The sequence below is a fragment of the Papaver somniferum genome, chromosome 8 (genome assembly GCF_003573695.1).
Source record: "Papaver somniferum cultivar HN1 chromosome 8, ASM357369v1, whole genome shotgun sequence".
In the NCBI taxonomy this organism is placed as follows: domain Eukaryota; kingdom Viridiplantae; phylum Streptophyta; class Magnoliopsida; order Ranunculales; family Papaveraceae; genus Papaver; species Papaver somniferum.
This window is the reverse complement of record NC_039365.1, coordinates 136,309,033-136,322,961: the sequence shown is the minus strand read 5'-3', so window position 1 is coordinate 136,322,961 and position 13,929 is coordinate 136,309,033. Positions and strand designations below refer to the sequence as shown.

Below are 13,929 nucleotides of genomic sequence, written 5' to 3'. Positions count from 1 at the left end.
CAGGCGGAAATCACTGGAGCATGCCGAAGTGGATTATGATGGATTTTGGCACATGAACATTGGTTTATTTCATTTAATTCAATCAGAAGGGCAAGACAAGGAATTAATATTAATAAAAGGGTTTCTCATTCAAAAAAGAAAATCCTAATTCTGAAGTGAAGTTGTTCAAATAATCAAAGAGATGTCTACTATGAAGGCTAAAAAGACATTCAAATGTTCAAAGAAGATTACGATTAAGATTCATTGTCATCATCATCGTCGTTTGTAGAATCCTCTTCAAACTCTTCCTCGGAGTTGCTGTCTGAATCCTCACTAGAGACTTCACTCTCCTCGGGATCGCCGTACATTGCATCCCAATACTCTTCTTCCTCGCGTTCGGATTGGAGATCAGCCTCGACCAATCGCTCAATCTCCCTGGCAGGCGGATATGTCCTAATTTTGCGTTTCTTCGGCTCCCATATGGATTCGACTTCCTCAGCATCTGAGTCTGAAGCTATGCCATCGGCACGAGATCGAAGTTTCTCCTCAGCTGCTAGCCTTTTCTGCTGAAGTCGGTGTCTCTTTTGCCGATAATCATATAATATCTCATCCTCAGTTTTTCTCTTCAAGAATCCATAACGAACAACCTTCAGACGATCAAGGGACATACCATTTATAATTTCCTTAGTATCCTTCAGTGATCGTTCCATTTTGGCACGTGCTTCTGCTGAAGAAGTTTTCATCTCTGGCCTAGGAATTTCGGAATCCTCTTCAGAAGAGCTAGAAGAATAATCACTGCTGAAAGTCACGATTATCTGGAACCAGAAACACAGAATCAGGAATATGCCAATGTCAATTTCACAACGAAATGGTAATCCTTAACTCTTACCTGTTTATGATTTCACTAACAACAGTGATTATGATATCAGAGTTAACACTTCAAAACTTCCTCGTTTCTTCGAATCTACAAAAGACGAGCAAAACTCAGATTTTCATAAAAATCATGAACACTTCCACCGTGTGAACATTCACCATTGAATTACAAAAGCTAAACAATATTTCATCATAAATAATTGTCTACTTTTAAATATTACTCAAAAATCAGACTTTGATTTTCAATGAAAAATAATATATATATATAAATCGTGAATTACTCACGTAATAATAAAAAAAATTACGTGAGCAATAAAAAATCGTGAATATTTCATGATTTTATTAAAAAAAAAATCTCTCTTTTCCGTCGTACGATCGTTTATCTTTCACTAGACACAGGTCTATATATATAAAAAAAAACTCTCCCAGGTCAGGGATTATTGCTAGTTTCATAAACTAACGATCGAAGGAACGTACGTTTCTAAAACAAGGGTTTTTTACAAAACTCACGCGCTATATATGCGCATGTATATATAACTTTAACATGAACAAAACATGAACAATTCATGAATCAGCAAAAAAATATATTTTGCTTACCTGGTCGGTGTCGGCCGGAATATGGTCAGACGACGATGGCGATGGACGGCGGCAACGCTCCGGCAAAAAATTTTCCTCCCGCTTTCCTCTGTGCTTGGACGTGAAGGGAAGAAGAAGGTGAAGGTGATGGTCAGTCGTGCAGAGGAGAAATAAAAAAAAAAAGGTATTTATTCCCTTTTATATCAAATTTTATTTCCAAAACCTAATTCCACAAGGATTTCCTTTCTTGGGCCCGGACCCGTGAATCCTAAATCGTCCAAAGTTCCATCACCAAATCAGCAGTGATACACCACTTTACGCTCGTTAGATAATGCTCAATCATGCTGCTGGGATCTTCGTTCAAGCCATGGTTCGCTCGTGCAATCGAAAATCTGGTAACATCTTATCTTACGACTAAGTTCAATTACTTATTTCGTCTATAACTAGAAAATCACCATCCAGTGCTGACCGAGGAACATAATTGTCCCTCACTAAGCAGGGGACTTAATGTAGATGGTGGATTTTTGACAAAGGCTAAAATCGTAAAACCATAATCTTACATATTCCTGATCTAGCAATCAGATGAATACTGAGGCTCATGTCTCTCATTGAAGCATGAAATCTCATGCCACAAGAACCTCTGACTGAGTATATTGTCTCTCAGAGCATACATGAATATGCAGTCTCTCAGCTGAAGCAACGACACATCTCATGAATACTGAGCAATTTCAGTAAATCACTTTATATAGAATCGAACAATTAGACGGCTCCTAGACAACTTGCCTGCTAGTATAGAGCAATAACGTCTTCAGGATGTAACAATGTTTTCCCTGACTATATAAAAGAAATACGATGCTTCAACAAGCTCATATCGCCCAATTCTTGAATAATTAATGCTCCTAGACGATCGTGCTAGTATAGAGCCATCAATTAATTATTTCTAAATCATTAGATTCATTAACTGAATCCCTAGAAAATATTCTACATTCTTCGTAATATTTCATTACTTCAATTCATGGTTTCCCACCAGAATTCCACGGGTTAGTGATAAACGTGCGGGCATCTGAGCCGCTATCGAGCAAGCCTCCACCAAAATGGTGCAAGTGTATTCAAAAATAATGGACTAACGAGCACTTGAATGCACGAACGAGCATTAAAAAATACGAACGAACGATGAACCTACGCAAAATAGGAAGAAAAAAATAATAATAAAATATTAGCTAAGGCGCTAGGGGACTGGGCTCATCGGCCGACCAGTCATGCCGTGGCCAGTCCCACGCCTAATTCTTTATTTTATTATATTTTTATTATTTTTACTTGATCTCCTGAAAATCCCTTCATTTGAACAAAACTCCTTCGTTTGAGGAAACTCCTCAGTTTCATGGTGTTTCCTTCACATCAAGGAAATAATATAAAACTAGGAAAGGTGTCACGAGACTGGGTCTACTAGTCGGCCGGCTATGCCCTAGTTGTGGCCGGTCCCACACCTCACGATTCCTTATTAGTTTATTATTATTATTTCCTTCATCTTATGAAACTCCTTAATTTCATGATATTTCCTTCAAATCATGAAAATAATATAAAATTAGGAAAGGTTCACGGGACCGGTCACTAGCCGGACGACCATGCCCTAGCCATGGACGGTCCCACATGCCCCTTATTTTATTATTATTATTATTATTATTATTATTATTATTATTATTATTATTATTTCCTTCATCTCATGGAAATTCCTTCACTTCAAAGAAACTCCTTAATTTCAACAAACTCTTTAATTTCATGATATTTCCTTAAAATCGTGAAAATAATATAAAATTAAGAAAAGTGCCATGGGACCGGGCTTATTGGTCGTCCTGCCATGCCTTATCCATAGCCGGTCCCACACTTTATGATTCCTTATTTTATTATTATAATTATTTCTTTCATCTTATGAAATTTCCTCAGTTTGAGCAAAAACCTTGATTTCTTCATATTTTCTCAAAATGTCGCTCAAATTCACATCAGAAAATATCAAAATTCTCAGGAATGAGACATGAACACTTTAGTCGCATGTGCATATTACCTTAACCGATCAAGGTTGGCCTTTTGGCTTGCAAGAAGTCTGTCCCACGCATTCTCACCATTTTGACCTAATTTGTTCACATTAGGTTTAAAACTCTTCCAAACAACTTGGAATTTCACAAAACGATCGTCAGTCGATCCCACGACCAACCAGGTACGGTTCCATGACCTCTTGGTCGGTCCTTTATTTTCTCATAATAAAGTTTTATTACCTAACGCTCAGACGAGCATTATTTTAATGAATGATTAAACCAGCATTTAATCATCCTTTCACCAACTGGTATTCAATAAACTTTGGTATTTGCTCACTCGAACATATGGGCACTACATGGTTGACCCATCATCCCATATAGTCGATCCCTCCTTCACTTCGTGGTTGATTTTCAACAAATCATTAATTGATTAACAATTGATCGAAATTAGGGTTTCGAATCCAAGGTTCATATTTCCAGATTCAAACACTAATAATTTTATGTTGATCCCCTAATTAACATTTTAATTATCATACTTGGTGTTGCCAGTATTTTAAATTAATATTTTTATTTGGTTCTGCTACCAATAATTCATCAAACGAGCAAAATTTTCTCAGATGAGCAATATTTGCTTAGACTTGGTTCAACTATCAATATTCAACATTTCATCAAATGAGCAATATTTGTTCACCTTAACTATCAACATTTATTCGACAATGATACATCTGTCCCAACAGACACGTTCAATTCATGAGTCCCAGAACATTTGTTCAACTCAGCAATACAAAGACACGTCGTCTCATCAAGTCAACAATTGACTAACTAAAATCACGAGACATCAATCGTGTCACATGGGGGATATCAACTAGGGTTTTGGTCTGGCGGTCTACAACACGTGTTCATACACGATGAGAATGTGATCAAGTCGTGCAAACAGTTAGAGGAGTCAGCAAAGTAGTGGGTGGACAATCAACCAAGTCTCCGCACGATGAGCCACTGGTTTTAACACGATTTCCACTTCCCCACTCTTTGACTCCAGCAACTTTCACACTTCATGGGATCAAGGTGTCTACAATTCTTGCAATATAAATAAGTCTCTGAATCATAATTGAAGAACAGAAAATCTTTCATCAAACAGACAACAAGAGAACAAAAACTCAGCGTCTGAACAATTACTCTCAACAGAGCAAATTCAATCAATTAGAACTTATCTTATTTCTTCACGCAGAATACACAACACAACTACAATTTCGATCACCATTGATCTCACACATTTCTCAGCTTCCCTCTTATAGATCGACCCATCTTCTCTTGTGACTGAATTGACTCTGGAATGGCCATCGTCTTGGTTTAGGCCGGAGTACTACAGATTGATCACTCGAATTCAAAGCACTCCCTTTTTGCAGTGCATCCGTGTGAGGTTAGACAGTTCGCTCGGTTCAAGGAGTTTCCTCTGCACGGTCGTCTCCTCAATTCCTTAAAAACCAGCAACTCGTTTTTCCCCATCTACAAAGTCCCATCTTGCAAACCTTGGCCATGCATCACTGTTGGGTTTCTTATTAATGTCTTTCATTTGCTCAAAAATCCATAACTGCAACAACAAAAGATAGAAGATGATACTCACCACACGATTCATTTGACCAATTAATGTAAAAAAAATTATATTCAAAAGATAGAAGATGATACTCACCAGAAAATATAAACTGCAACCATTGATAGAGTAAGGTGTCTTGTGTACGGCTGCAACACTTTGCATTAGATGCTCATGGATAAGATCCGGCCATGAGACTCTATTAATGGTATCGATTGACTGTAGGCAGTTAAAATACTTGTAGTTGATGTACATACCTCCGGTGTTTATAAAAAAGACTGTACATAACATGAACAACAACAAAAGTATCTCCAACTCTTTTTCTTTGCCTTCTTTATTTATAACAACCTTTATTCCTTCAACGATGCAAATATTATCCAATTTGTCCCCAGTATTCTTCTCTTTGTATGTCTTTTCTTCTCTTTGGCTCCAGCTTTCTTCTTTTCACCTTCCCTTTTCTTCTCATCATCCCTTCTCTTTGGCCCCAGAAAGTACTTTGTGTAATATGCAAAAGTTTTCAAACTAGGGTCTTCCTTTGGTCCATAAAGTTTCCTATCTTCTTCACTCACACATATTCTTTGGATATTGAAAATAACGGCAAGATGGTTTGGATCGGTCTTGAAAACTTGATCACCAATCTTGAATGCTAACTCGTGATTAATGATTTTTCGTGGGGTTGTAGTAAATAGGATTCGTTTCAGACTTGTGAAGGAAATGGAATTTTTAGATTTAATAAATATATACAAAAAAATATTAACAATATGGGCAAGAGTACTGGGACTAAATACTCGGCCGATTTTTTTTTCTTCAAATGGTTCAGAAATTAATTCTAGCAATTATAGTTCAAAAACAAAACAAATATTAACTCTAGTTTATTGCCAAGATAGATTTTATAAAATATTACTTGTATTTCTTGAGCATGGATATCAAAAATCCCTAGGACTAAGCATACTCCATCAAATGAAATCACAAGTAATTAATTTAAAATCTTAATTCAATTAAAATTAGTGCAAAAAGTAAATAAAAGAATTAATGAAATTACCACATGGATGAAATTCGACCTCCTCCGTCGTCCCAGTGTTGGGTTTAGCTCGTCATGATAAAAACACGCTCAAAGTATTTATTTATTGCTCAAAGGGTGTTTACAAGGATGAAAATGGAGATGAAATAATAAAACAGTGAATGTGCGACCCACAGAAAGCGTCCAAAATGAACGACACAGAAGAAGTGCTATTGTTACTGTAGCTCTACGACCCACGCCTGTGAGTCTATTTCACTGTTGAAAAACGACTGCTGATGCAGGTTCGTTATTCGTGTTCTTCATATTCATCAGCAGCAGCAGAAACCGAGATTGGGAAAACTCAAATTTCTTCTTCTCTGGCTCTCCTCAGCCCCCCAGACTCTCGACCACCTTTCTCTGACCTCCAAGGACTCTATTTAAACCCGAAGCATGCATCGAATCTCCTCCATAACTCCACAAATCCTCGGCAGTGAAAGAAAATATTTTCGGATATTTTCTTTTCTGTTTTAGCTTTTCACGCGTTTTCTCTGGTCCAGCACGCTCCAATTCGACTTATTCACGCCTCAACACTCTTCCAACGCCAGCAGAACTCCCCCATGCACACAAGAACTTCAATTTTGCTCGTGTTACAGTACACGTGCTCTGTTTTGGGTGTGTGAATCATACCGAAAATTCCAGCCAAATTTGATCGATCATGTCACCCATACTATGTTCCTTAACCTATATCACATCTCTATACCAAATTTCAGCCATTGAATCGACCCATAACCCCTTCATTTTGACGATCGAAATTCTGCCAGAACTGTTTAGAAATTTCCCGCCAAAATCGTTTCAAATGGGGAAGAAACTGGTATCCCCCTATCCAGAGTAGGGGTGCGAATAGCAGCTGCCTTGGGGGTGACCTGGGGGTGCCCCTTAGTAATTAGGTTACCCCTTATCCAAAAGCGAGAGTCCGAATAACACTTGTCCTCCGGGTGCCAAAATCAACTTTTCGAGCCGAATTTTCCAAAAATGTTTATTTCCTAAAAATACATAAAAACACAATATTAGTACAAAAATAGAGTTCCAACAATACGGACATTGAGGACAAATTAGACACAAAAATGTGTCTATCAAATACCCCCAAACTTATTATTTGCTAGTCCTCGAGCAAAACTAATAAAAATAAATAAATAAAACCGAGTTAATCTTGGGAGGGTTTACCAGAGGTCTGCCCACAAAACCATTACTCCATACCCTAGCTTATCTATGCAGAACCTTGGAAGGCACTAAAGAATCTCCTTGGTTGGCATACTTATTGACTATAGGAGGAAGTACCCTGATGCGAAATTCCAATTGTTGTACACGAGTTTGCACTCAAGCATACTAAAATTCATATAAAGTGACAGAGCTCTACTAAGATAGTTGCACTATGGACATCATATTCGGAGTCAAACTAATCATATGGATAGAAAAAGGAGATGGAAATAGAAAAATGTAGATGGTTTTGATGTTAACCAAATGATCGATGTTTCACATATCTGTCTGAAGGCCACTGCTAGAATGAACCTATCCTAATGGACTGAGATACCAGTCTGACTAATATCAACACAACTGGCATATACAAGGGAACCAGTGGTTAATAACTTAAATCTAGATCAACAAACTGGCAAATACAATGGAACCAGCAGTTGACTACACAGAACAATAACCATTTTTTTTTAACTTAACGGCATGAATAGATCTTTTTGATCCAAGCGCATGCTTCTTGTCAGCAGATTACACGATAGTTCCCACGGGTCCTGCATTCCACGCTTGCTTAGGTGACGGAAACAGGGAGAACACACGCATATTGCTATCCAAGTGTTAATACTTATTCCGATTGGTCTAACTGGTCCGGTCATATTTTTTTTAGTAACTCAGTCACTCTAATTCACCCTAGAAGTGGTAACAACTTGAATCGTGTGCCCCACCTAATCACTTAGAGAAACATAGTTTAAAATAAAAAAATAAAAAAGAAATGAAAAGGACTCAACGAGATATGGTGCAACTATCATGTTATTTCTAACACCTGAGCTCTGTGCTTTTATGAATAGACTCTTTCGATGTTTCCATCTAATCAGATTGGTTCCTCAACTCCTATAACCAAGATGTTCCCACCCACTTAGATTGGTTAGTGCAAACCTTAATACGCATAAATTTCTAGGCTCTGGAGTTTATTTATTGCAACTAAAAAGTTTCTCCCATACCCCCAAACTTAAATCTAACATTGTCCTCAATGTTCTAAAGATGAAACTAAAAGCATGAACAAGGAGAAATTGTTACCATTTGAAGCGGAAGAGTTAAGGAAAGATATTACCGTGTTGCATGAGCATGGGATACCTCCCAAGAAGTGCTAAGTTTAAAGTCTTCATCCAGACTTAGGAAAGGATTAGTCACCTCGAACCATAAAATAACAGTCGAAATAACTGTGGGTCTTCAAAACTAAATAGAGCTGACCAAAGGAAACTGCAATGAACCAAGAAAGTGAACAAGACTAGCATGCCCTTACTTAGTTTCCTGATTAAGAAATTTATATCTAATTGTGGTTCAGGTTCAGGTTCTATGAAAGGGTCTAAATAGAAAATTTTCATTGGATGCGTTTCTTCATAGGTGGGATCCGAATCATTAGGTCCTAGAGTCTGGAAAAACTCAAATATGATCTTAGAAGCGCAGAATAATAACCTAAATAACTGAGGATCCTCTAAGTCAATAAGATTTGACTTACATAATTGACCAAAATGAGAGTAGTGGTCATTCTTAAGAAAATGTGTCGATTCTAATTTCCTAAAACATTTAGGTTTAGTCTCACAACTTAATATTCGACACATTTGGAATATAAACGTTCCCACAGTTGGAAGAAAACTATTTGGTGGGAAAACAAAGTCAATCTGGGGATCATAGCCTGGGCAAAACACATCAACCAGAGGATGGGTTTCTAACGACTGAACTTCTTCCTGGACATCATTAGGTTCGGGAAAACGAGTATGAAGGTAATCTTGTAAAATGGTTGAGGCACATATGTCAAGTCCCAAGTGAGGGACCTTTCTAAGAGTGAAAGCACATGGATGATAACCACCCCCAAACTTAGAATTTTGGGTGTCTCTAGATAGACTAGCTACAATTTCCCTAATTTCTAGATCATCAGAATCCTGAAAATGGTCAATTGCTTCTTGTAAATTATACTCAGGTGATGCATCCTCACTCATATTTAAAATCTCTACGAGTTCATGTTCTTCGTCTAAGACTAGTATTTCTAAATCGCTAGACTCTAAAACAATATTCTCAGAATAAACTCGTTCCTCTAAACCATTATCGGCTTCGTAATCCTCATCTAAAACGGTTTTATCTCTAGTCAAATCCTCGTCCTTTTGAATAGGTGAATAATTATTAAAATTATTTGGATTTGAACTAGAAATAATATTATCATTATAAATCTCATTGGGAGTAACAGATTCCTCATTACTATGCCTATAAATTTCTTCATTACTACTATCCTCATCATCATAACATGAAAAAGATCGAACCTCATCAAAACAAGTAGTGCTACCAATTCTAACCTTGTTATCTTGATTATGTAAATAACTATCTTTATTCTCAAGGGTATTATTGGATACACTATATTGGCAATTCAAGTAATTTCGAGCAATTTTTTCGTTCGTCTCAGCTATCCGCTTGAGGTGGTATTCTAAAGAAGATTCACTCATTGTTGTAGTTCTTTCGTCTATAATTATACTATTCATCTCAGCTAACTTACGCGTCGACTCAGCTAACTTCCTGAGGGACTCTTCTAAAGGAGGAATAGGAACAGAGGGATCATAAAAAGGACTACTTTTCAATAGTTTGATTGTATCCTCTAGAGACGAAGAACTAGTACTATAATCTTCTTGCTCGTAAGACTGATGCATGTGTGGATAGTAATTGGGCTCACCAGGGTATGACACATATCCTTCCAAAGGATGGCGTTCCCAACCACTATTCCCAACATGGTCATAAAAAGGATGATGTCCATATTCAAAATCAGGTCGATAATCATTGTATTGGCTTCTATCAACCAGTTCGACATTCTTAATTGCAAGGGAATTCTACACAATCACAAACAAGGCTGACTCGACCAAATCAAACCTATAAAATATAGCAAACAAAAAGCATGATGGCTCCACTTAGATTGTTTCTAGACCAGCTTCTATCTTTCGAAAGGGAATTCGTTGCAAATTGAGAAAACCCCTCTGGAATCAATCCGAGTCAAAGTAAGTTGAATTGAGGCGAGGGAAGCTCAGTGGAGCTTTGATACCCAAGGCCTCACCGATATCACAAGGCAGCACAGTCACGCATTCAACTCACAAAAACCATCATGAACTTTGAAGTGTGCTTAAAGAGGAACCAATATTTTTCGAACGAGTTTCCTATTAAGCTCGTTACCATATCGGTCTCGTTCTATTCCAAATTTTAAAGCTTGGGTTCGCGTTAGGTTTCGTTTTCCTAAGGCGGGCAAGAAAGGAGCGGTGATGAAATCCGAACCCTTATCTTGTATTAGCCAGGCCTTTCCCTTTACTAGGAATTTAAAAACATTCCAAATTCGTCCTCAATCAATGAATCACCTTAAGGAATACAGTAACTCGCTTACAGGAGATTCGCGAGTGTTTCGATGGACTTACCTCCCGTACCAGACGGGGGATGAACCGTTGAAGTCGACTCGGGCCACGACTCCTATGTCATGTACGAACCCGAGGGGCCGAGACGATATAGTAATCGTCGTCCTTCCCTGCACACAATTATATAATTTTTTTATTTTTTTTTATTAATACCCTTCCGTAGGGTTAAAAAAAAGAATAAAGTCCAATTGTCCAGAATAAAGTCCAAATAAAAAGTCCAAAAATTACAAAAATTATGAAAAATAAAGACTATTTACAAATCCTAAAAAAAAAAAATTATGTCTTTTTTTTTTTTCTCTTTTAGCTTTAAGCTTTTTGTTCCCAAGTCCTTAGTATTCCACTTCGATCCTGTAAATCAAAGACACAAAAAGAAACGTAAAAAGGAACAAATAATAGTAAACGAAAAATAATAAAAACCTAAAAATTCTACCTAAGCACAAATCCGCGTCGGCGGCGCCAAAATGATTTATAGTTTTTCGTGTTCTTCGTGTTGCAGGTCCGTTCTTCGTGTTCTGCATATTCATCAGCAGCAGAAGCAGCAGAAACCGAGTTTGGGAAAACTCGAATTTCTTCTTCTCTGGCTCTCCTCAGCCCCCCAGACTCTCGACCACCTTTCTCTGACCTCCAAGGACTCTATTTAAACCCGAAGCATGCATCGAATCTCCTCCATAACTCCACAAATCCTCGGCAGTGAAAGAAAATATTTTCGGATATTTTCTTTCCTGTTTTAGCTTTTCACGCGTTTTCTCTGGTCCAGCACGCTCCAATTCAACTTATTCACGCCTCAACACTCTTCCAACGCCAGCAGAACTCCCCCATGCACACAAGAACTTCAATTTTGCTCGTGTTACAGTACACGTGCTCTGTTTTGGGTGTGTGAATCATACCGAAAATTCCAGCCAAATTTGATCGATCATGTCACCCATACTATGTTCCTTAACCTATATCACATCTCTATACCAAATTTCAGCCATTGAATCGACCCATAACCCCTTCATTTTGACGATCGAAATTCTTCCAGAACTGTTTAGAAATTTCCCGCCAAAATCGTTTCAAATGGGGAAGAAACTGGTATCCCCCTATCCAGAGTAGGGGTGCGAATAGCAGCTGTCTTGGGGGTGACCCGGGGGTGCCCCTTAGTAATTAGGTTACCCCTTATCCAAAAGCGAGAGTCCGAATAACACTTGTCCTCCGGGTGCCAAAATCAACTTTTCGAGCCGAATTTTCCAAAAATGTTTATTTCCTAAAAATACATAAAAACACAATATTAGTACAAAAATAGAGTTCCGACAATACGGACATTGAGGACAAATTTAGGGCTGCACATGGGTCGGTTTGGGTCGGGTTTGGCCTCACCCACCACCCAACCCACTGATGGTGGGTAGCAGAAGCTGTCACCCACAACCAACCCAACATAACAATGGGTCGATTTTCACCCGACCCACATTACAATGGGTTGGGTCGGGTGGGTAGTGGGTTACCCACCGTAAAATACACATTACAGTTACATTGCATCAAAAAAAAAAAGTTACAGACTTACCTAAAACTCTTACAGATGACAATTAAAGAACTGACCCCAAGTCAAGTGTAAACAAATGATAATTATAATCCAGAGAAGTAAGAAGTTGGTGCAAAGTTGCAAAGTGCATACAAATTACAAGAAATGAGTTCAATTGTTCGAAGCTCAAAAGATAAAAGACTATTCAAGGAAGTGATTGAAGAAGTGAAGACTGAAGTGAAGTTAGCGATTTAGGTTTAGGCATTATATATCACTACTTCAACGGCTGTGATTCATCTAGGATAGGTAATCTAAGGGTTAATATTAACTAAGAAATATTTAGGTGGGTGGGTGGGTTGGGTCGGGTGAGGGAAGCTTTGACCCATAGTCGACCCACAATACTATGGGTTTTGATGTTGTGACCCATAATCGACCCGCTCCTAGGTGGGTTGGGTCGGGTGTGGGTAATTTCAGGCGGGTGTGGGTTGGGTCGGTGGGTTGAGTCGGGTTTGTGCAGCCCTAGACAAATTAGACACAAAAATATGTTTATCAACTCGTTCGGGTCAAAACTTCTTATGATGAACTCTAACGCCCTTGGAGCTTTGCTACATTCGACCTTTCCCACATTTCCTTCTTTGATCTCCTCAATAAAGTTCTAAAATTTAGTCTTCCTTAATACAACCTCTTGTATTTCAGTAAATACTAGTGAACCTAGCAAATCAACTGTCGGTTTCATGTTTGATCGGAACGTTTTCTTCCCTTCCTTTTTTCTCTGACTTGTCTTCATCCATTTAGGCATCCACATCATCCACATTCCTTGTGCTTGATTCACCACCCACGTTCACATCATGCTTATTCTTGGTTCTTCTTTCAGCACCAACACTCTTCTTACTCTTCTTGCTATTGCTTCCTGCAACAATTTGAATCGAAACCAGTTAAATCATATTTTAAATCTGGATGAAACTCAGTTACATCCTATATTTAAAGCTAGATGAAAACCAGTTTCTGCATGTATCAAATGAAACCCAGTTACATCCTATATATTAGAGCTAGATGAAACACAGACTCGGCTTTGATGAGACAACAATAATGGCATTAACCGCTCACATAAACAAGCACATATTAACATGGTTCGAAGAAAAAAAACTGTGACTCAGATACAAGATGAATGAATTTACGCAGTATCTAGAATATATAAGGAGATTCGTACAAACTAGTTTTAGTATAACAATCTATGGATGGGGAAAAAAGGTTTGCTAGTTTTTTAGGAAATGAGGGAATCACCGTGCGATGGAGATTCCTCGAACCGACCAAACTGTTCAACCTCACACAAATGCACTGTAAAGGGAGTGCTTAGATTCGAGAGATCAATTTGTAGGACTCCGGCCTAAACCAAGTCAATGGCCGTTCCAGAGTCAATTCGGTCGCAAAGAGGGAGATGGGTTGATCTGTAGGAAGGAATCTGAGAATTATGTGGAATCAATGATGATCAAGGATTGTAGATGTGTTGAAGGTTTCTGCAATAATGATGAACTGTTGAGTTCGAATAAGTTCTGTAGATTGATGAATTCCTGAGAGTAATTGCTCGAGAAATTCTATGTCGACAATTGTTGATGATAGTCATCATTCGTTGTCCTCAATCATGGATTCAGAGACTTATTTATATTTTCAGAGTCGTGAACACC

The 13,929-nt window shown here is 38.1% G+C and overlaps 1 protein-coding gene across 1 annotated transcript; it reads right to left on the bottom strand.

Annotated features, from left to right (window-relative positions):
* Positions 1-233: 233 nt before the first annotated feature.
* Positions 234-1,014, bottom strand: LOC113306075 (glutamic acid-rich protein-like). The gene is made up of 2 exons (XM_026555062.1): positions 991-1,014; positions 234-794 (listed from the first exon to the last, which is right to left on the bottom strand). Exons 1-2 carry the CDS (start codon positions 1,012-1,014, stop codon positions 234-236), a joined length of 585 nt encoding a protein of 194 aa, XP_026410847.1.
* Positions 1,015-13,929: the final 12,915 nt, after the last annotated feature.